The sequence below is a fragment of the Benincasa hispida genome, chromosome 8 (assembly GCF_027475165.1).
Source record: "Benincasa hispida cultivar pf3 chromosome 8, pf3_genome.v1.1, whole genome shotgun sequence".
NCBI classification, from domain to species: Eukaryota; Viridiplantae; Streptophyta; class Magnoliopsida; order Cucurbitales; family Cucurbitaceae; genus Benincasa; species Benincasa hispida.
In genome coordinates, this window is record NC_143485.1 from 11,755,047 (window position 1) to 11,777,871 (window position 22,825).

At 35.9% G+C, this 22,825-nt stretch overlaps 1 protein-coding gene and 1 pseudogene across 9 annotated transcripts; one reads left to right on the top strand and one right to left on the bottom strand.

Annotated features, from left to right (window-relative positions):
* The first annotated feature begins 309 nt into the window (after positions 1-309).
* SIZ1 (DNA-binding protein with MIZ/SP-RING zinc finger, PHD-finger and SAP domain-containing protein) lies at positions 310-20,661 on the top strand. 8 transcript variants are annotated; one of them, XR_016531249.1, is made up of 18 exons: positions 310-740; positions 916-1,038; positions 2,519-2,599; positions 5,063-5,105; positions 5,570-5,642; positions 5,871-6,036; positions 6,219-6,349; positions 6,673-6,750; positions 10,797-10,884; positions 10,967-11,042; positions 13,403-13,476; positions 13,570-13,677; positions 14,615-14,776; positions 17,533-17,637; positions 17,712-17,792; positions 17,869-19,075; positions 19,829-20,201; positions 20,280-20,661. XR_016531249.1 is itself a non-coding variant. In XM_039038248.2 (17 exons), exons 2-17 carry the CDS (start codon positions 1,015-1,017, stop codon positions 19,966-19,968), a joined length of 2,637 nt encoding a protein of 878 aa, XP_038894176.1. In that variant the 5' UTR covers positions 483-740; positions 916-1,014; the 3' UTR covers positions 19,969-20,661. The 8 variants fall into 8 exon arrangements, 4 of the variants coding, with proteins under 4 accessions (XP_038894176.1, XP_038894174.1, XP_090172429.1 ...); XR_005483326.2 differs by having other exon boundaries at positions 493-740; positions 2,519-2,644; XR_016531250.1 differs by having other exon boundaries at positions 567-740; positions 905-1,038.
* Positions 20,662-21,056: 395 nt separating this feature from the next.
* LOC120083922 (general transcription factor IIH subunit 2-like) lies at positions 21,057-22,659 on the bottom strand (annotated as a pseudogene). The gene is made up of 4 exons (XR_016531529.1): positions 22,566-22,659; positions 22,436-22,522; positions 21,741-22,095; positions 21,057-21,633 (listed from the first exon to the last, which is right to left on the bottom strand). The product of XR_016531529.1 is annotated as a general transcription factor IIH subunit 2-like (transcript).
* Between the last annotated feature and the right edge of the window lie 166 nt (positions 22,660-22,825).

The window sequence follows — 22,825 nt, forward strand, 5'->3', positions numbered from 1 at the left end:
TATGCTGGTCATTTTGACAATCAAAATATTTTATTTTAATCTAAATAACTAAAATTAAATAAAATAGATTTACTATTCCAACAATTGGAATGGATCACTTGTAAACCTAACTTAGACTAAACTCTACCTTCTCAAACCCTAGCACAACCCTAAATTATTATTATTATTTTTTTTTTTGAGAAACACAACCATAATTTATTTACCGTCATAAAAATGGAAGGTGAATGATTGTTTTTTTTTTTTTTTTGTGTAAAATATATTTCATTATAAAAAAAAAACGATTATTTGACTCGGAAATGTCTGCCCGGCTGGTTTTTTATCAGATGCCTCTCTGATTTTCGGGGAAATATCGTGGGTACAACATCTATAGAAATGTGATGAAGTGGCACAATCAGAGGCATTCTTCTACACCACGTCTTCAAATCTGGGCCGTCGAATTAAAAAAAAAAATTGATAAATGATAAAAAAAAAATTAACGTCGTGAAAAATTACACACGAGTACAGCATATCGCAGCCCGGACATGTTCTCCGTTCAAAAACCGGAATGGATAATCGGCGATGAGTCCGAACTTTGTAATTGGAGGGGATTTGTTCTGGTTGGGGTTTCGGTCAAAAAGAAACACTAGCGCTAAAGGACAGGGTCGAGTGGGGAAGTCGGCGTGGGCGACCCGAGCCTCTGTTCATCGATATACCGCTTTCAATTCTTCTTCCACTTTGTACAAATCCAAATTTTCCTTTAGGTAAATTTGCTTTGTAATCTGTTTATACGCCATCTGTTGTTCAATTGGTGGTTTTTTTTTGTTGATTAAATTTTGCTTCAATTTTTGTAAGTGAAATCTGATTTTGTTTTGTTTTTGTGTTTTTGTTTTTTGTTTTTTTTTTAAATTTTGGTTGTTTTCATGAGATCAATCGCAGTTTTGAGGCCATGCGTTGGTGGTGTGTATTGGGTTACTGTTAAAATCGTCTTTTTGGCATACCATCGTTAGGGATTTTGTGGGTTGTTGCTTTGAAGGGATGGACTTGGTTGCTAATTGCAAGGTACTTTTTAATGTTGGTTTTTAGTTCAATTTGTGATTTTGTGCATGTTTTTTTTTTTACATGAATTTAAGGATACTCATTTGTCTTGTCACTTGGCTTGCTTCAGGATTTTGTTGATGTAATGTTAGGTTAATGTGGATTTTGACTTGTGAAATGAAATGCCGTGTAGCTAAATTCGTTGGAGATTTGCTTCTCTGCTTTAGTTACTTTTTTTCTCTGTTAACTTGAGATGATCAGGATATCACAAGTTTAGTTTAGAGTTTGTTTGTTACATTTTTCTAATTACACTCTGGACGTTTACTGTGATTGTTGAACACGAACAGTGTTAAAATTTCCTTGAATTCAATCAACTGGCTAGCCTTTTGAGTGATTGTGTCGTTCAAGCTCTCACATCGTTCATGGATTACTGTTGAACTAGTTGTTGACTATCAAATATAAATGTTCAGATGTTAAGTATTGTTGATTGGACAATAACCTCGAGTCTTAAACTAAGAGATGATAGAAAGTCAGTTGGACTTCTGTTTTTATATAAAGAAAGAATTAGATATAGCAGCATTTGGCCAATTGAGTATTTAGGAAGGGTTTCCTGTAGTTTGGTTAGGTAGTCGTAGTACCATACCATCCAACTGTTTAACTAATCTATCTACATCATATTTTCAGGTCATTTTAAATTTCAATGCTGTATAGGATTGCATAATTGAGAAGAGAAGACGTCTAGTTTTGACTTAAACTGAATGCAACTCATCTAGGAGACTAGAACAATACTTTGATCTTGTATAGTATAAGATTGAACACTTGTTTATGATTTTAGTCGTGGTTTTTTATATCCACCCATGAAAATATTTGGAAAAATTTTCATGCTGTCTCCTATATTTTCCTTTTGAGAAGGGATTCACAAATTGATTATCATATACTAGTTAAGAAGAGGGCGATGGTATTCAATATTATGCTTGTTTATCTTCAAATTGTGGATAGTTTCTGATGCATATTGCCTTTGGTACATTTTATATATGCATTTGAGATGATATCTAGGAATGAATTAGAGTCCCTTCCATTCTTCTTACTTGTTAACTATGATGTATTTTATGTTTTACTTAGTTTCTTGTTAGTACGATATACTTACCATTTAGTTTTGCAGACTAATAAAATGAAGTGTACTCTCTGCCGTAGTTGATAGATTGGTTGTTCCTTATTTTGATGTAGTCTTAGTTGTCCAAAAGTTTTGTTTGTCATTTCTGTTTTCTATTTGCTGGTTAATCTTCTTCTTTAATTTCAAACTTCTAATTCATCTTTAAGAAGCTCCAGATCAGGATTAATAATTAAATTGGATTTTTAGATGGTCGTTAGATTGGTTAGACCGAGTATATCTTTTTCCTTTCCTTCCTTGCTCAGATTTTATTAGATCAATATGGATCTTGTGAAGAAATTTTAATACCACTGATTTGAATTCTGATTGTGCTTATTTCATTTTCACTCGTAGGATAAATTGGCTTATTTTCGTATAAAAGAGCTCAAGGATATTCTCACTCAACTAGGTCTCTCAAAGCAAGGAAAGAAGCAGGTGAATTGTCCGAATGTTGACGGTTATTTTTTGTTTTTTATTTTGGTAAGTAATGGTCTCATGTTCAGAGAAATGTCAAGTACTACACAAGAAGTCAAAGAGGGTTTAGGTCAATACAAAGGTTCAAAAGACAAAAAGCAAGCTGTTAGAAGAAAGAGCCCTAATTGTTGGTTTCAGCATTATCAACTTGAACGTGTTGTTTGATTCACATAGTATAGTGGTGCATATAGATAATTTTTCCTGCATTGAGAAACGACTGATGATGGTTTTTGTCTTTTTCTACTCTTTGCTCAGCATGCTACATGAACATAATTCATTTTCGATGGAGTTTGGATGTCACTGAACCAAAAAAAAAAAAGTAGTATATAAGTTTTTGGGTTGCGTGATTGAAAAATGTAAACAAAATTTTTATTTTTGAAAAATATGGAACTATGTACAGCGTTTTTGTAAAAGTTTGTTTGGCTTTAGAGAAATGAAGGTTCTTGGATATTTCTTCATTTATTTATAATTTATTTTTGTTTTTTCCCAAATAAGAAATGGTGAGGTTGTGAGGGAGCCTTTTTGACAAGACACTTTTTTAAAGCACTGTTTGGTGATTTGTGAAAGTTGAATTCTTTATTCAGTTGTTGAGGTTAATTAGGGGAGACTTTGGTTTTGTCTAGGAAAAGTGTGTTCGTATGTCTAGCATATGATCTTTGATGATTCTAGAAAGAGCTTTTTTCAGATTATTATTAGTCATGCCAACCAGATATAGGTCTTCTAGGATGTCACTTGTATAAGAAAGTAGAATCCTTCTGGCAAGTAGGGGGTGTGTCTTTCATAGAGGCCTTTTGTATTTTTTTTTTTTTTTTAAAGGAAACAAGACTTTTCATTGATAAAATGAAAAGAGACTAATGCTCAAAATATAAAGGGCTTTTGTATTAAATTCAAAGAATGGGATCGAGCAGTCCTTGAGTGAATCTCTGTTATTCCCAACTGTTGAGGCTGGATTACAATTTCATAATCTTCCTTTGAACTTGTGGAAGGACGTTTTGCAATCCTTATGGGGATGCATGTGAGGATTTCATTTATTGTACAATAAATCCTTGAACTGAACTGATCTGAATGTATGGGAGTTATTATCAAAGTTCCAAAAGATTATCTTGGGTTTGTGCCAGCAGAAGTCACTTGCTCATTTTGATTTTTTTTTATGTTGCTCAGTCCTTACGATAAATTTGGACTTCTAATGAACTACAAAGCTGAAATTCATGAATGCTTCATTAAGATTGTTTTGAGGAAAATTCTTCCTCTTCGGCTTTGTATGTTATCCGGACAGCTTCAACTTCTGGGGAGTAGGGAGTTGTGACAAGAGCTGTGCGACTTATTAGGCATTTGTAACAGTCCTGAGTGTATTAGTGGGCATTCAAATGTAGTTAGATGAGTTTATTTTATTTTATTTTTTGGGTTATAGTTTTTCTATTAAGTGGCTTGGATGGGTTTATCAAAGCCCTCGGAGTGTGCACTTTTATTTGTTCTCATTGGTTTTATTGTAAGCTTGAGCATTGTATGGTTTGTTTTGATGTTTTTATTTTATTGTCTTATGGTAGAAGGTTTAGAGACTTTTTGGATAGTTGGCTTTTAGTCGGGTGTCTTCCTTGTAAGTTGCAGCAACTACCATTGTGACTTTTGATTTTATAAATAAAAATTTCTTTCTGCTTTCACCTTTTTTTGGTTTATTTGTTTGTTTAAAATGGAGTCTTCCTGCTAGCACAGGATGTGTGAAAAAGTTTAACAAGCTTGTCTCGGAGCTTTCTCATTGATATCAACTACCATTTTGACTTTTTATTTTATCAATAACAAGTTCTTTCTTCTTTCACCCTTTTTTTTTTGGTTGTTTGTTTAAAATGGAGTTTTCCTGCTAGCACACCTGTGAAAAAGTTTAACAAGCTTGTCTCGGAGCTCTCCCATTGATATTCCCCTGTCAAATGGTGGTTCGATATGAACGAGCAACTTGTTTTTGTTTTCATTGATTGTTTTTTGCATCGGTGCCCCCCCACCAAATATGCTATCCAGCAAGTTCAAGAAAATTTTTGGGTCACTTCCCCATTCTCCTTGAAAGTGCACTTGTAGGGTCTAATGGCCTTCCACAAAAAAAAAAAATTCTGGCTTCATCATTATGGTCTTCGCACACTTATTTGGGGGGGTGGGGAAGGGATCTTATTGGGGGGAAGGTTTGAATCCTTCTGATAATTCCTTGATTTTAGGAGAGTTTGATATCCTTTCTCACTTTTTTCACACACCGACTTCTCTTACCGAAAATATCTGTTGCCAAAGAAGAAAGACTGGAAAAGTTCAACCAAAATATGTTTCCATGCTTATCAAGTTGAGTTACACATTGATGTATATTCCTTCCAATTCCTACCTTATGCATTACAAGTTACAATATGAGATGTTTTCTAGTGATTGTCTGGTATGTTTTTGTAGGACCTTGTTGAGCGGATACTAGCCATTCTTTCTGATGAACAAGGTAAGATTTATAAATTTTGATAATATTCTTCTTTATAACCATACATATGCTGTACAATTGAATACTATATGGCCCCCTTTGTCCACGAGGAAACCTTAATAAATTGGATTCTGTTTCATAATTCTTTGCTGGAATACGTTGAAGTCTTAGATATATGCTACACTTTTATGTTGATTGTTTCATACTGCATGTCTTGGTTGAGAGGCACTAAGGGAAAGCCAGTTGGTGGTTCAGTATATTAATGTTAAGTTCTCACGTACAATTCTTTTTGGTTAATAAAACCAACAATTTTGTGGTTTCTCCTGGTATTTGGTGTTGAATGACCCTATCATGTTACTTCTGTGAACTTAAGTTTTAGTTAGTTTATGGCTTTGATGATACCTGTCTTTTTATTTGTTTATTATTTATTTTTTAGACAAAGACTCGTCTTTTATGTATAATCAATATTTGATTATTTGTTTCAGTTTCAAAAATGTGGGCAAAGAAAAATGCTGTTGGCAAGGATCAAGTGGCAAAGCTAGTTGATGACACCTACAGGTTTGTCTTCTGGTGTCATATTTTTCTTCAAGGTTCTTGTTGACAAATTTTCTCTTGATTCAATAATTTTTCACACGTTTATGTTTCATAAATATATCTTATCTTGTAGTGTTTTCTGTAATCATCTAAAGTGATGCTTTATTTTTCACATTTTCTCATTCCTTTTGTATGCCCCACTGTCATCTTTTCTTTGTTTCATGTTCTTACTCGTATGATTTTCTTGTACAGAAAGATGCAGGTTTCTTCTGGGGCCACGGATTTAGCTTCTAAGGGTCAAGGTGTCTCAGACAGCAGTAATGTGCAGGTAAAAGGTGAAACAGATGATTCTTTGCAATTAGATACAAAGGTTCGGTGTCTTTGTGGAAATGGTTTGCAAACAGAATCGATGATTAAGGTATATCAAACCATTCCTTTTAATGCATTTTTCTTTATAAGTTCCTCCCATGTTTTATTTTTTTATTTTGATCCCTTTCATGGTTCCATCTGATCTGCCTTGAAGCATCAGTTAATTTTGCTCACCAGGGTGTTTTTTTTTAGATTTTTTTTTAAAAAAAAAATTTAATTTATTTTTGGCAGTGTGAGGATCCACGGTGCCAAGTGTGGCAGCACATTAGCTGTGTTATAGTTCCGGAGAAACCTACAGAAGGAAATCCACCATATCCTGAACACTTCTATTGTGAGATCTGTCGACTCAATCGCGCTGACCCGTACGTATCTACTACCGTTGTCTTTCGTTTAGACTATAGGGTTTGTGAATGTCTGTATGGATTTGTGCAGTAGAGGGCTGTGAAGTATATTGTTTGCTTGAAAGTATCTTCTTCATACGGTTTGATTTATTTTGGCTTGTTTTGTATCTCTCTATGTAGAGATAAGGGATAAGGGATCTCTTGATTTTAGTTTGATGCACGTCAACCATGAGTTAATTTTTTGGGTTCCCAGATTCACCTTTCAAATATCCAACTAGTTAAATTACTAATGTTGTTTTATTTTCTTCTTTCGTGGTGTATTTTCTAACAATTTTTTAATACAGTTTTTGGGTTTCAGTTGCACATCCTCTGTTTCCCGTAAAGCTGATAACCACAATGTCCGCAAATATTCCAACGGATGGGTGAGTTCACATTCGTTGACTTCTGATTCAAGATATTCTATATTGCCCACCTCTAGGAAAGTAAATGAAACCCAAAAACACCGTTTATATTTATGTATGGATACAATATATTAGCTTAAACTTAAATGGTAATGTCATTTCGGTTGCTGCTTTTTGATGTTGACTTAATAATTTCTTATGTAATTCAATTTATGATATGTGGACTGAGTTGAGCGCTTTCTTTTAGACTTAATTGTGTCAGGGAAATGTTCTGTTTCTTTTCAGAAAAGTATGGATGGTTATATTGACATTTTAAGAGTTGGAAGTAACTTAAAACGAATGGATGAGGATCATATTCTGGAGATGAATCTCTCTATTACTGAATAGTGTGATTTCTTTGATTTACACTTGAACTAGGTGATTTCTCTTTTTGTTTTATCCATCTACCTGATGCAAGCAGTTCTCCTGGGAGTCAGCAGAAGTTCTGATGTCTTGTTTGCATATTCCCGATTCAATCAGTTTTCCCAAAAGGTTGGATAGTTTTCGGGAAAATGGTAAATGACTTCCTCTTATCTTTTGAGAACAAGATGCATTCGGAGGCTGAATCTTTTCAATTCTTATGATGAGGTTTCTTCTTCTCTTTGAGTAAGAAAAGAAAAGGAAGTATGAATTTGAATATTATCTCATTTGGTGGTATTTCGCTTGCATACTTTTTGAAGGAAGTTCAGTTTTCCTTGGATTATTTTCTTTCCAGAGTTTATATTAATCCTATTATGGATGATAAGGCTTTACTATGACTACGCTCCTCTTGTGACAAGAAACTTTTGAGCCATGACAAAGAATTTCAATTCCTGATTGTGATATCTAGACAAATGCCATATTGAACAAGGTTGTAGACAGTGTCAGCAATAATTGTCCATACAAGAGTGGTTCTAAACTTTCCTGAAGAGCGATGGTGAAAGATTTTCCAGTTAGGAGGAAACAAGTGATAAAGACCTTCAAGGGACAACATTAGTGCATTATTTAGCCTTTTGCCTTTTCACCCACATAATTCATCGGTTATTAGGTAGAGCTGCAACTCATTTTTTCATTAGTCCATAAATAAGATTATTCTTTCTTTTAAAAAAAAAAAGATGATAAGGCTGTAGTAAATATTGACGATGATTATTCAGACCTCAATTTAAATGGTAGATGGAAGCTTTTTGGAGGCCATCTGAAATTTGAGCGTTGATCTAACAGGACTTACTCTCATCCAAAGGTTATTAAAAGTAATGCAGGTTGGTTATCAATTTAAAACTTTCCTTTAGGATACTGGGAGAGATCCGTCTTAGAAGCTATAGTACAAAATTTAGCCAAGTTAGTTAGCATTGCCGCCTAAATCCTCAATTTCATAGATTGTTCAGCTGCTTAATTGAAGTTAAAAAGACATTTGTGGCTTCATTCCAACCGAAGTTAATGTTTAGGATGGTATTATTAATAGTTTCTCTCTTTGATTTGGTGATATAGCTTCTGTGGACACTCCAAATTCAAGTAATTTACTTCATGGCGATTTATCATTAAAAAAATTCTCAAATTTGGTGGATTTAAAGAGGATCAATAGGTAATGGGAGATTATGCAATTATTTTGTATCTTGAAGTACTTGTTTGTTCAAAGGCCCCCTTAGAGCATGATCCGCTTCTTAACTTGAAAGACTTGGATGTCTATGGTCCTAATGTGGCTATTCCTTTTTCTCTCTCTCTCATTGTTGACACTTTTTCACAAGGAGAGCCATTAGAAGAAGCCAAGTATTCAAAGGGAACTCTTCATAATTTTTCATCTCCTCACCCGACAGTGAGTACTAGTGAGTAGGGTCAAGATATATGAAAGCCTTCCCTCTTCATTATTCTCGTAAGAAAGAACTCCCCATTATCCTTGAATGCTTAAAGGGTAATTCAGATGCTTTAGACGAATCTTGTACTTGTTTTTTGATTTCCTCTTCACATTCATCAGTGCCTTATATGTCGTTTCAAAGCCGCATCAGTCATTGGATCCTGTAAAGTCTTTTAAGCAATCCATTATCTCTCTCCCTGGGTCAAACGTTCAGTTTCAGAAAGGGGTACTCAACCCCCTTTCTCCCAGAGTAGCTTTATCGTCTAGGGACTATGATGAATCAATTGTAAATGTAAGCAGTGAGGGAGAAGAGCTTCTATAGAGGAACCACAGCAACAAGAGTCATGTTATTTTTCAAGTGAAGACAATGAGTCGCTTAGATTAGAGCCTATCACAGTAGCAACACTAGTGTCTTCTCCTTTGATTCTGGACAAATTCTCTTCTCTGGTTGAGATTTGTGGTCTTCACTAATTACCCTCTGTTTTGGCTTCTTCCTCCACAAGCAACCTGTAAGAAGCTATCCTGTTCTGAGCTTTTAACAAACACGATAAATGTCGAAATTCTGCTGTATCCTTGCGCAAGGGAAATAATTGCATTCAAGCAAACTCTAAAATCTTATTTGATTGATCTAAACCCATTTTCTATGTGGTTAAATAATTCTCTTCTGTGTTTTAATTGGATTACCAACCCTTTTCATCTCATTTTCTATGTGGTTAAGTTTCAATATGCAAGTTCTCCTTCAGAAAAGGAAAGCTAAGTTGCAAGCTGTTTTTTCTTCTCTCTCTCATTTTCTTGACTGCTTTCTGCTTAATTGCCTTTTGTTCAAGCATGTTTGCAAGCTAGTCTGATTTTAGTCTGTCAATGGCTTTTCCATCTAAGCTTCAAGTCTCGCCTGCTGCTGGTCAGTTCCTCGGATGGAAGCTTTGGATTAGAAAGTTTTTGCTAGTCGTCTCTTTGGTTGGAAGATTTTTCGTTTTGGTTTCTAGTTGTATTAGCTTGTTCGTTTGGTTTCTTCTTGTTGGTTGTAATGGCTTGTTCTTCTGTATTTTTTTGTTACTATTACATTGTTTCCTTGTATTCAGAGCATTAGTATCTTTTCATTACTTCAATGAAAAGTCTAGTTTCCGTTTCAAAAACAACTTTTTCATCAACTGGTCAATCTGTGGGTGACAGTTTGTGTTAGTTATACTGCAGGGTTTTCTTTTTAGATTAGGTGTTGAGTCATGGATTGAAGTGCCAATTTATTTTCTATGGGACAAGGGTACAGTGTTCTACTTGGCAGATCAGTCCGTAGAAGAGCCTGTTTACAGCCAGTGTTCATCAACTTTGAGCTGAAGTAAGCTGCTTCTCATGAGTGTGGTTTGCTGGATTATGTGTAAACCACTGATTATGTGTGTGATTGGCTTGATTGCTGCACTCAAGCAAAACAACCTCTACCTAGTGATCTGTGCTCAAATGGACTACTGGCAAATTAAAGACGTAGCAAAATTGTTAGAGTCAAGTGAACTTTATCTTATTTGACCAACCTTAACCATTTTTCATATGATCAAGAAGTTCTCTTTGGGTTTATATATATGCAAAGAGGCTTTTGAGGCTTCTGATACGGCACCAATGTTTTCATCATTTGGTTATTTGGTAGGTGATTAAAGTTCACATTAGTTACAACAGCAGGTTTTTATCATAGAAGAGGTGTTGAGCTATTAATTTTTTTTGGGTGAGAGACTGAGCTCGTGTCAACTTCGTTTTCTTTGGAACAAGATAAGCTGTCAGGTTAAAAATTGGGAGATCAATTTTAACGTTAGAAGTCCTGTTTGCAGCCAAAGTATGTGGTCTTTGAGCCTAGATCTACGTAATAAGGAAGTTCTATACACATATCATTATCCTTTTTTTTTCTTTTTTTTTTTTGAGAAAAGGAAACAACTTTTGACTGATAAAATGAAAAGAGACCGATGCTCAAAGTACTAGGAAACCATGGACAAAATTACCAAAAATATTAAACGAATATGCATATCGTTATTGTTACATTTCTGCATTCACATTAATTCTTTCCTTGCTTCTGATCTTGGAGGTATGAACTTTGCATGTAGTACCTCGGTTTTTATTTGAGTTTTAATGTTACACTCTTCCTCACATTCCATATCACATGTGAAATGATTTTATGTATTTTACATGATGGGCCTCTTGTACAAATTTGTAGTACAAATCCGATGCAGAGTGTGGATAGAACGTTTCAACTCACAAGGGCAGATAAGGACCTACTTTCTAAGCAGGAATACGATGTTCAGGTTGTTTAGTGCATCATATGGTGAATCTCTTTCCCTGTAAACTGATTATTTTCTTGGACTAAGTATGTCTTTGTTATGCTAGGCGTGGTGTATGCTTTTGAATGATAAGGTTCCATTCAGGATGCAATGGCCTCAATATGCAGATTTGCAAATTAATGGTATGATATTTTTTTTTAAAAAAAAATCAAGGATATGCTATAAATTTGTTGCTTTATGTATCAAAATTATAGGGCTCTCGGTTTTTGAGCATGTTGGGAGATTAGGTGGCTGTTGAAAGTACTTGTGATCCGGGGCATGAAGCAGTTGAAGTTGATGATTTGTTTTCCAATTTTGCGATGACATTTTTTTTTTGGGTTTTGTTGTTTCTGTTTCTTAAATTTTTTTAAGAAACATACTTGTTTGATAATCCATCTCGTTTCTTCTTTCCAAAATTTGAAAAACGTTTCTAAAATTGGGGATGAATTTAAGAAACTACTAGAAGCTGTTTTTCTATATTCCGTTTCTTTTTTCTATTATATTTATGTTTCTCCATTCTGTGGTGTGGTGTGGTGGGGTGGGGGATTGGAGGGGAGGGAAGGGACGTATTTTTGGGAAGATCATTGGGTGGGGAGAGACCTTGTTGTACTTTGTTTCCTTATCTTTATCATTTGTTGTCCCTCGAAAATCAAAATCATTTTGTTGTTGACTTCCTTTTGTGGTCTAGGAACTTTTGTTCTTTTTATTTCGGGTTTCGTCGCTCTCTTTCCAATAGGGAAGCGATGGACGTGGCCTCTTCTTTCTTCGCTTGAGGGTCACTCCTTTAGGCGTGGGAGAAGGGATGTAAGGAGCCCCAATTCTTTAGAGGGATTCTGTGCAAGTCTTCTTTTTGTAGTCTGGTTGATCTCTCCCTTAGGAGTATCGACCCTTTTAGTGTTTTGGAGGCTTAAGATCCCCAGGTAAGGGAGGTTCTTTACTTGGCAAATTTTACATGACTGTGCTAACACGATGGATTGGATCGGTATTGGTCCGTGTTCCAACTCCAACAAACTAATCACGAAAATGGCATGAAGAAAATAAGAATGGTAAGAAAGGGAGGAGAAACCAGATGAAAGAAAGAAGAAAATGGAAGAAGAAAGGGAGAGGAGAACACTAAAAGAAAGAAAGAAGAGAGGGAGATTGGCGGCTCTTGGTTCTTCTAGTGGAAGACACTAAAAAGAAAAGAAAATCAGGAGAGAGAAAGGAGAAAGAGATAGAAGAAGGGAGAAAAATGAGGAGGAAGAAAACTAAAAATAAAAATGAAAAGAGGGAGGAAATGGAGAGTGAAGAAAGTAATAAAAAATGTATGTGTGTGTATATATATATTTGAAATGGAAATGAGCCTCTTCATTAATAAATCAAATGAGACTAATGCTCAAAGTACAAGAGAATTATACAAAGAGCAAAAAGGCCTAAGGATCAAGAGGTGCACCCGGGCATCTCAACTGGGTTGACACCCCCTTAGCGCTCTCATCCTTTCTGTACAAACTATCCTCAAGATAAAAGAAACCAGGTAACTATAGGTAATCATTACATAAAGATAAAAACAAGTTGGCAAACAAGTTGGTTTTAATGCAATTGTTTTATTTATTGTTATATATATATATACACACACACACACATATACATATATAGGCTTGCTGATTGATCATCTTGAGTTATTTTTAGGCCTGCTGACTGATCGACTGGTCAGGTTTTCTATGGGCAAAACCGACATTGACTGACATATATCACTAAATTGACCAACCAAAGTCGGTTTGGTCAGTTTTGGTTGGGAAACTTGATTTTATATTCTATTTTAATTTTTAGTACACTTGGTGCCAGTTTTATAATCTAGTTGGATTTGAGTCAAACCTGAGTTAAGATGAATAACTCGAGTGAGAGAAAACATTGCAGATCAAATTTGAAGGATATAAACAATTTTATTATGGTTGTTAATTTTGCCTAGGGACTTATTTATGGTAATGTTAGCTTTTGATAATTGCTTTTTATATGTTTTAGTTTTATGTATGTTATATATTTTTACCGTATATAACCAAACTTCTATTTGAACTTCAAAAAGGGAAATAAAGGAGAAAAAGAACAAGAAACAAACAAACAACAGTTATAAATTAAGTTTATATTTTTGTTTCCTTTTTCGGAGAAACAAGTAATAGAATTTGTTATCAAACACATACTTGTTTCTAGTTTTTGAAAAACAAGAACCAAGAAACAGAAGACTCAAAAAAAAACAAGAACCAAGAAACAGAAATGTTATCAAACGTGGCCATAATTTCCAGTTTTACTTGTTGTATTTATCTATTTATGTATCCAAACTATATAATTGTCAGTTTTGTGACTGTATTTATCTATCATAGATCATATTTGTAAGTTTGTAACTAAGTAGGTCTGCATTTAATTCTGGATAAATTCCTTGTTGCATTATGCACGTACGATCGAGGATATCTTTTTGCAGTAGGACAGTTCATTAAATGTTGAGGAACCAATTGTAATGGCTTCACAGGTTTAGCTGTTCGTGCTATTAATAGGCCCGGCTCTCAACTTTTGGGGGCTAATGGTCGTGATGATGGCCCAATTGTGAGTTCTCATGCTAAATTGAGATTTTCCTGTATTCTAGTAGAGCAATTATATTCTCTAACTCCCATCTTTCTGAGTCTTTTCTTCTTTCAGATCACAGCATGCACAAAAGATGGAATGAATAAGATAACATTAACAGGGTGTGATGCTAGATCCTTTTGTTTAGGGGTTCGGATTGTGAAACGTCGCACTGTTCAACAGGTAACTTTTCTGGATTAATGAAATGGTCTGTTCCCTAAAAGAATGTGAACCATAGTTGTTAAATGTCTGACTGGGTTTTGGCTTTTGGGTATCATTTTGGAGCACCTTTTATGTTTTTAGCCTATTTAGAATATGAAGCAGCACATTTTTCTAATCGTGCAATTTTCTAAGACATAAGTATGTCTTCTTTATTCTTATACACTGTCATTTCTTGTTATGCATGCATCTTCATAGAATTAAACTTATCTTTCTAATTAAGTTACTAGTTTCTACGGCCAAAAAGATAGATGGAGATGTTGGGAAAATGTTGTAAAAGGGGATGGATAGTGATGGAGGCTTCTTGGGTTGATGGGGTGTGGTCACTAAGCCTTAAACTGGTGGATGTTTAGGCGTTTGAGATTTTATTTATAAGAATTTTGCTATTAGGAAAGTGGTGCTTGAGACTATCACGAGGGATAAGCTTTTTGGGCATTATTTGTGAGAGGTAAATTGTAGTTGGGTGTATTTAGTGAGGGAGATGGCTGGAAAGAGAAGCAAAAAAGGTTGGATGCTTTTCCCATATTATAAAGGAGAGGGGAGTGAGACATGTTACAAATGCACGTCTTTGTATTCTTTTTCATTTCTACTTTTATTTTTGTCTATCACCAGCATTGCCGTTTGCCACCCCCCCCTCCTCCTCCTCCTCCTCGAAACTTCAAAAGTTATATTCCAAAGGAGGGCTTTCCAATAACTAATAGTCATCAAAAGGTTGTAGTTACAAAAGAATTTCTGGTGTAAAGATATCTGGCATGATGTATTTTGTATGCTATACCAAAAATCTAGAAAGCTAAAAGATAATACAAGTTTTGTGTTTTGTTATTGCTAGGATTTTAATTTCTACTTTTTTTTTTTGGTTGTCTTTGCACTTGTTTGTTTACATGTGTTTTTTCCTCTCTAGATTCTAAGCATGATCCCTAAGGATTCAGAGGGTGAACGTTTTCAAGATGCTCTTGCCCGTATTTGCCGCTGCATTGGTGGTGGGAGCACGGCAGATAATGCTGATAGTGACAGTGATTTGGAGGTTGTTGCAGAATTTTTTGGGGTTAATCTACGCTGTCCTGTAAGTCTCATGCTAGACGTTAGTCTTGACATTGTATTATCATGGTTATCATTTGGGGTATTTGTGAGAAGGGGGAGGGACTCTCAATCCTTTATGGATTATGCTTGTTGCAGATTCATTTTCTCAGTGAAATGATAAACACCTTTCATAGGTTCACTGGGGTTGGACTAATGAAATTGCTACAGAAGGGGAGGGATAGCCAAACCCCAAAAGAACACAAAAAAACTCTTCTCGTGTGCATTAAGAGGATTTAGACTATCATTGTTTTGTTTATTTGGCAAGGAACCAAACTTTCATTGAGAAAAATGAAAAAATATACAAAAAATATACGAGGGGATGCAAAACTCAAGCCCACAAAAAAGGATCCAATAGAAGCTATAACAATGGAAGACGGTCTAAGAGAATGTGACAAGCTGGTGATTATAAAAAAATTAATTAACAGACAGCTGTGAAGAAGAATTAAATATGGTTGACTCCTTCCAACATCTCTCAACCCGTCTAAAGATTTTATTGTTCTCATAAAAAGAAAAAAACTGCCCTCTTATCTAAAAAGGGAGGGTCAAGAGAGCCTACTCAAACGTGAAACGGAAATCTTTGTTGACCTGAAAGACTTACTCTAAATAAAATCTGGACGAAGCAGGAGACAACAAAATTGAAATTATCCAGAGACAGGAAAAAAAAAAAAACTTCTACTAATTGCTAAAATTATTCTTTTTCTTTCAGACCACATGTTCCAGAAGAAAGCTCTAATTCGTTGTACCGGTCTTCTGTTTCTTTAAATGAAGACCCCAAGAGATTACAGAATATGAGGAGGTGGGTTTTTCAATTGGGAGGGTGCTGTCCAGTTGTAGGTAAGAGCATGAGATTACACATCCAATCAATTAAGTGCAATCCAAGTTAAAGAAAGAATGACTTTGAGATGTAACTCCTTTTCACGATAGAACACTGTCTAGAGGGGGGAGGGTGTGACTGGGGAGTCTTCTTTGGATAGTGTCATGCATGTTAATTCCCATATATACAAGTTCCCTCAAGAAGAAATTTACCTTTTAGGGTACCTTGGGAGGAAATGGTTATGAAGGAATTCTTCCTCAAAGAGCTCAAGTTCTTGCCTTGGGAGCTCAGTCATTCTTGCCCCAATACTCTTCATCTGGAAATAGAGGATTAGTCATCCCTGGATGGCCATTTCACCAAACTGGTGCCAATGGTGCAAAAAGGACAATGAATCATACTTGCGCTTCCCTCACTAGCTTTGGATGGTCTGTGGTTTCTCCGACCAATATCACTGCTTGGTTATCCTTTATCTTATTTGATAGCCTTTATTTGGTTGCTACAGAATGAGAGTAGCCACAGAATTTTCTTAACTAAGAAGACATCAAAAATCCTTTTTGGATCTCGCTGTTTTGGCTTTGTCATGGTGTAAAAATTTTCCCATGGAATAAGCACTCTTTCATCGAAGTTGGAGGAGGTTTTTTTGGATGGGTTTTCATCCCTTGTATAATTTCATTTTATCAATGGAATTATTTCTTATCCAAGAACAAAATAATGATAATAGGCTTGGCTTTGGCTTCATTTCGACATAGCCTTTATTTGGTTGCTTGAGAATGAGAGTAGCCACTGTATTTTCTTAAATAAGAAAGACCTAAGAACTCCTTTTTGAATCTCATTATGTTTTGGCTGTCATGGTGACAAAAATGTCTCCCCCTTTTGTCCATGGTACGAGCACTTTTTTAATCTAAGTTGGAGGATTTTGTAACCTCCGTTGGATGGGGTTTTTATTTCACCCCTTGTATAATTTCATTTTATTAATGGAATTGTTTCTTATCCGATAACAAAACGATGAAAATAATAATTGATGATCACAATATGGAGATCTAATCCATATTGGAAAATAGTTTGGAACCAAGTGACTGGCCTAATAGATCATCTAGCCATCTGGGTATTGAGAACCTATGGTTCAAAATTATCAGACATGGTCACGATTATCTTATTATTGGTTCCGCGCACAGTTGACTATCAATTTTTAAGTCCCTTTACCTAGGGCAATAAAGTGGATCATGTTGAGTATTAAGCTTTTTCTATGCACCATAAGGTTTTTTTTGTACCATATACGTACATCTGAGGCCAGGTTCCTCATAGTTTTGAAGAACATTGCACACTTTTTCCTTGGTGGAGCTTTATATTTTAGTATCTTTTCATTATTTCAATTAACTATGTAGCAGTGTTTCAAAAAGCCCTCTCAGGCACCAGGTGCGCATAGGCTCAAGGCGCAGGTCTGGCGCCTCGTCTTGGAGAAGCGAGGCTCACAAAATAAGGCACGCCTCAGGTGTGCGCCTTTTGTGAAGCCCCAAGGATCAAAGCTCTGCGTCTTGGGGCTTTTCAATTATTTTTAAAAAATAGTGATAATTAAGGGTTTTCCTTCTTTATTAATTAAAAGAATCACGTTTACCAGACCTAAATGCAAATTTTTTTTGTGTTTGGGGTCCCTTTTTTCCATTGTACTCTCTTTTTTGCGCCTCACAGAATAAAGTCCGCGCCTTTTTGTACACCTTGCGACTAGGCTCCAGAGAGCCATTACGCCTTAGTGCGCGTTGGGCATTTAAAAACACACGAGGAAAGATGGTTGAAGCTAGTGTGCAAATTCATTTTTCAGCAAGAAAGATCTTTAATCTTTTTTGGAAACTAGCATACTCTTGTGTGGCAGAAGTCATTTATTGATAGTAATCTGTATTTTTCCTCTCTATGCTCCCGTTCTCTAGATGAGTGGCTCAAGGATGAAGATTGCTGGACGATTTAAACCTTGTGCTCATATGGGATGCTTTGATCTTGAAGTGTTTGTAGAATTGAATCAGCGTTCAAGGAAGGCAAGTTGCTTAATCAATTTCTTAATCAAATCTTGTTCTCATCTCATATTTAACTGTTTGTACTTTTACTGCAGTGGCAGTGTCCAATTTGTCTGAAGAACTATGCACTGGAGAATGTTATTATAGACCCTTATTTCAACCGTATAACAGCTCTGGTACTGCCTTATGCATTCTTCATCTACATTTTTTTGAATGGAATTGATTTAATGATATTGTATTATGGGTGTACAGATGAGACATTGTGGAGAAGATGTTACAGAAATTGAAGTTAAACCTGATGGTTCCTGGCGTGTGAGGTCAAAAACTGAAAGTGAGCGCAGGGATCTTGGTGATCTTTGCATGTGGCATTCCCCTGAGGGCATTGTGTGTGTTTCAAACGAGGAAGTTAAACCAAAGATGGAAGCATTGAAGCAGATAAAGCAGGAAGGTGGATCAGACCGTGGTCTGAAACTTGGCATCAGGAAGAATAGTAATGGGGTTTGGGAAGTCAGCAGAACTGAAGATATCAATACTTTCACTTCTGGTAGTAGATTACCAGATAACTATGGGAGCCATGACCAGAAGATTATCCCAATGAGCAGCAGTGCCACCGGCAGTAGGGACGGTGAAGATCCAAGTGTAAACCAAGATGGTGGTGTAAACTTTGATTTCTCTACTAATAATGGGATTGAGTTGGATTCTCTTTCCTTAAATGTTGACTCAACGTATGGACTTACTGAACAAACTCCAATTGCTCCAGTAGGTGAAGTCATTGTTCTAAGTGATTCAGATGATGACAATAACATTTTAATTTCACCTGGAACTGTTTATCCAAGCAACCATACAGATGCAGGTGAAGTTCCTTTCTCCATGCCACCTTCTGGACTCACAGATGCATATCCTGAAGATCCAACTTTATTATCTGCTGGAAATTCATGCTTGGGTCTTTTTAACTCCCATGATGATGAATTTGGCATGCCTGTTTGGTTACCTCCTGGAACTCAAGGAGGCGCTGGCTTCCAATTGTTTAGCTCTGATCCAGATGTATCAGATGCTCTAGTTGACTTGCAGCATAATTCCATTAATTGTTCCACCATGAATGGATATGCAGCTACTCAAGAGGCTGCTATAAGTCCTGCTTCTCTTGTTCCAGGTTCTTCAATTGGCCGTACTGATGGTGACATAAATGACAGCTTGGTTGATAATACCTTAGCTTTTGCCGGTGATGATCCATCTCTTCAAATATTTCTTCCTACAAGGCCTTCGGATGCACCTATGCAGTCTGATTTCAGAGATGAGGCTGATGTATCAAATGGTGTTCATACTGAAGATTGGATCTCTCTCAGGCTTGGGGGTGATGCCGGTGGTAGCAATGGGGAGTCCAGGACCTCCAAGGGATTAAATTCAAGACAGCATATTCCCTCAACAGGAGGGGAAATCAATTCATTGTCTGATACTGGTCAGTTTTCCGTTTTCCCTCTCCTGTTGCATTTGTGAAGATTGGTTAAATTTCAATTCAAACCATCTGTTGGTTGAGGATATATACCTTAACCAAGGGTTGGAAATATGTCTCATCCAATTGAGCTATGCTTAGGTAGTAGCATTTTTGTAATTAAGTACTTTCTCTTTTTTCATAGCTTTCCCATCTTTCAAGCGGTCAATTAGAACTAAAAATATAGATTAATTAATAGCTCTTTGAAAAAAATTGGTAAATCCAAACGAAAATGGACATGATCAGTGAAGTGGAGCAAAAGAAAGGTGAAACAAATATATAAATAACACTTCTCACTGATATGGTAAAAAATCATAAAACATTAGTGAAGAAATAGAAGAAGAATAAAACACTTTGCAGGCAAAACATGCCCATTGACCAAAATTTAGTTCTTGCATCGTGGTTTGTTTATGCATAACATGTTTTCTGGCCGTTTTTCATGATGCTGCTGGCTTGTGATTTACTTTAGAAAGAACATTCCCGAACGATCTCTGAAATTATACTCAGTGAAGGGTCTTTTGGTAACTTTCATTAAGCCTTTGCGGAGGCTTTACTGTACCCTTTGTACATCTCATCACATTAATGAAATAATGTTTCTGATTTTATTTTTTATTATTAATTTTTAAAAACCTATTTAATTTATCTCTCGTTTCTGCATTTGTTTTTATTCAAAGTTCTGGTGTATTCTTGATTTTGAGGCTAACTATAACCTTGCATCAGCTTCTCTGCTTCTTGGAATGAATGATGTTAGACATGACAAAGCAAGTAGGCAAAGATCAGATAGTCCTTTCTCCTTCCCTCGCCAGAAACGTTCTGTCCGACCGCGGATCTGCTTTTCTATAGACTCCGAGTCAGAGTAGGCTATGGACTTTTAGGTGACCAAGAATTGTTGCTGCTCTCATTTGAATTTTTTCTGGGGATAGGCAAGACAAGACCGTAAATATTCATTTTGGTCCATCTCATCTTCAAACTTTGAAGTATGTTCAATGTTTTTGTGGGTAAGAAAGTTGATGACACTGATTGTGCTCATAAGCGAGCCATCGTCGTGGAACGAAGCTAGCGGAAGGAATCTGACCACTCATTTTGGAAATAGGTAAGGGATATGTCATACCCTAATTTCAATTCTCTTCGCTCCTGATGCCTAGTCCTAATTTGATTTATGAGAGAGCAGGTTGGTCGGATGACTTGTGTGCCTCTAGTTCCGGTGCGGTTAAACTGTACAGAGAGATGTGGTCATATGAAATTTGGTGGCCGTCATGTAATACAAATTTTTTCCTCTGCGATGAGAGCAATTAGCTGTAAATATCTTTGATTGAGATCTAGTTTATTTATAGAAATTAATTTTACACCAGAAAGAAAATTTTAATGTTTAATTGGCCTAACCTTTCTAGATTTCCAAAGGGTAAGGTAGTTTATTGTCATATCAAAGCATTGGTAATGTAATGAGTGGTTGCTGCCCCTCTTTCTTTGTTGTTACGTTTTCGAAACCGACAACTCGAAATACATTGATCGTTTCATTGCCAATGAAAATCGTTCAGGAATTTGTGTATCTATTTTCTAGGCTCATTCCTAAGGTATATATTTGAAAGAAATTTCCTTTCTCATTCTCATCGTTCACTTCCATTTCCCCTAAAAATTCCCGTAGAGTCAATATGATATGCATTTGAGAGACTAGATCAGTACAACCTTATTGACTAATGGTCGCAACATTGGCAATATCTTTTATGGTTCATACAATATGTTTAAAATGTCGTCCAAGAAATATCGATTTTACAAAATTTTGATATATCTGGAAACATTATTAAAAAAAATTGAGTAAATGAACATTTTGTTTTTAAACTAATTAAAATGTCTACTTGAAACAATTGATGGAAATATTTTTAAATATGTGCAGACTATTGTTTATCAAATAAGTTTACTTATTTATTTTTCTAGATTGGAAAATAACTTTGTTCTATATTCACACATTTTATATTTCAATGAAAATTTGGCATAAACAATTTCAATAACTTAAAATGTCAAATTAATATCAGATAATTGAAATCAAGTTCCTAAAAAGCCTCGTGAAAATGGAAATCGTCTATTGGGGGTCAACTTTGGGTACACCCCAAGTAAAATCACCACACTACGGCCTATAAGAAAAGTAGACTTCAGCCTTCCAGCTTGAAAAATCTTGTCTTCAAGCCAATTTCAACAAAGGCATCAAAATGTAGTCCATAAGCTTTGCATCTCTATGGAATGGGTTTAGGAGCTGCCCAAACACGAAAGACATGCTTGAAACTTTGTAAACAGTGGTACAAAGCATTGCCATAGCCATATGGAATATTGAGTTTGAATTTGGTTAGGACCAAGCAATTGCACCCGCAATTGTATGTTCATCCGTCAGAAGTCTGATTTGGAACGCCGAAGCTCTTGCAGCCAGGACAATTGTGCAAGCTCTTGCGAGTATAAATATCACAATCAAGATAGGAAATGTTGTTTGCACTTTGGGCAAGAAATACAGAAGCCTGTGTTATTACCTGTGCCTGAAATGAAAAGTACATTTGAATGAGTATTACTATTAAAAGACAACAACAATTACCATAAAAAGAAATTGAAAGCTTCCAAATATCATGTTTATTTGAGTTCTTACCAGAGTTCATGAGGCTTTTCTTGGTATCCAAAGCAAACTTTTGGTAGTTGATGTCGTGGATCATGAACTACTTTATCATAGATTTTATCAAGTAGTTAATTGGATGGAGATGATGATAAGACCTAGCCAAATGGAGTGAGGAGATAAATATGAATCCACAAATCCGAAACTTTGGTGGCAGCTTAGAAACTCGTGCTTTGCATCGAGGGCAAGTCTAGCCCCGTCCAACTTTAGCTTCCTTCTGGCATGAACATAATGCAATAGAACTCTCTGCCGCTCTTTCTGTAAAGCCATCTTGATCAAATTAGGCATTGCAGAGTCTGCCATTGCTGGGGAGGTGGGGCATGCTCCAATTACAACCTTTTGAAGTGGTACTATACACAAGGAAAGCATTTCATAAAGGTTTAGGAAACAGAACTTCCATATGTATAAATATCAAATAGAATTTTGCAATGGTAATTTTACTTTGAACTTCTGTTTCATAACTGTATTCTCTGTTAAGCTTCCTTTGTGGTCAGTTCTATTAGCTGGTCAACTAAAAAAAATAGGATAAATAGCCACTTTAATTTTTCTCATTGTGGCGAAGTCCATGATGTCCCCAAGATCACAGGAATTAAGAGCAGGGTATGAAATTAAAACTTCTCTATGCTCATATGATGAAATTTGATTTAGATAGCTGTGGACAAGTTCCATACCATTCTGCAAGGATGCTTTATCTAAGCATTCCAGTCTACCCATTAAAGCACTAACATGGGGTTCAGTACTTCTACTTCCACCAAGATCTGCTAAGCAATGAGCCACTCAACCTTTTATAGTCACCAAAACCAATATGAATGAGTGGATTTTGGTCAAAGAATTCCCTGACAAAAGCCTCAGCTAGTTTTGCCACAACAGCCATTCGACCTGGTTGAAAATCCATTTATGCAGCTGCCTGGCTGCACATGGTAGGATAAGCAAAATAAGAGATAGAAAAAGCAAAACCTCCATTCCATCACCTTCCACTCAAAATCTTCATCTCTACCGTCGTTTATAGTTTCTATGGATTGAAATCATCCTTGCTTATGACAAAACTCGAGGTAGCACAT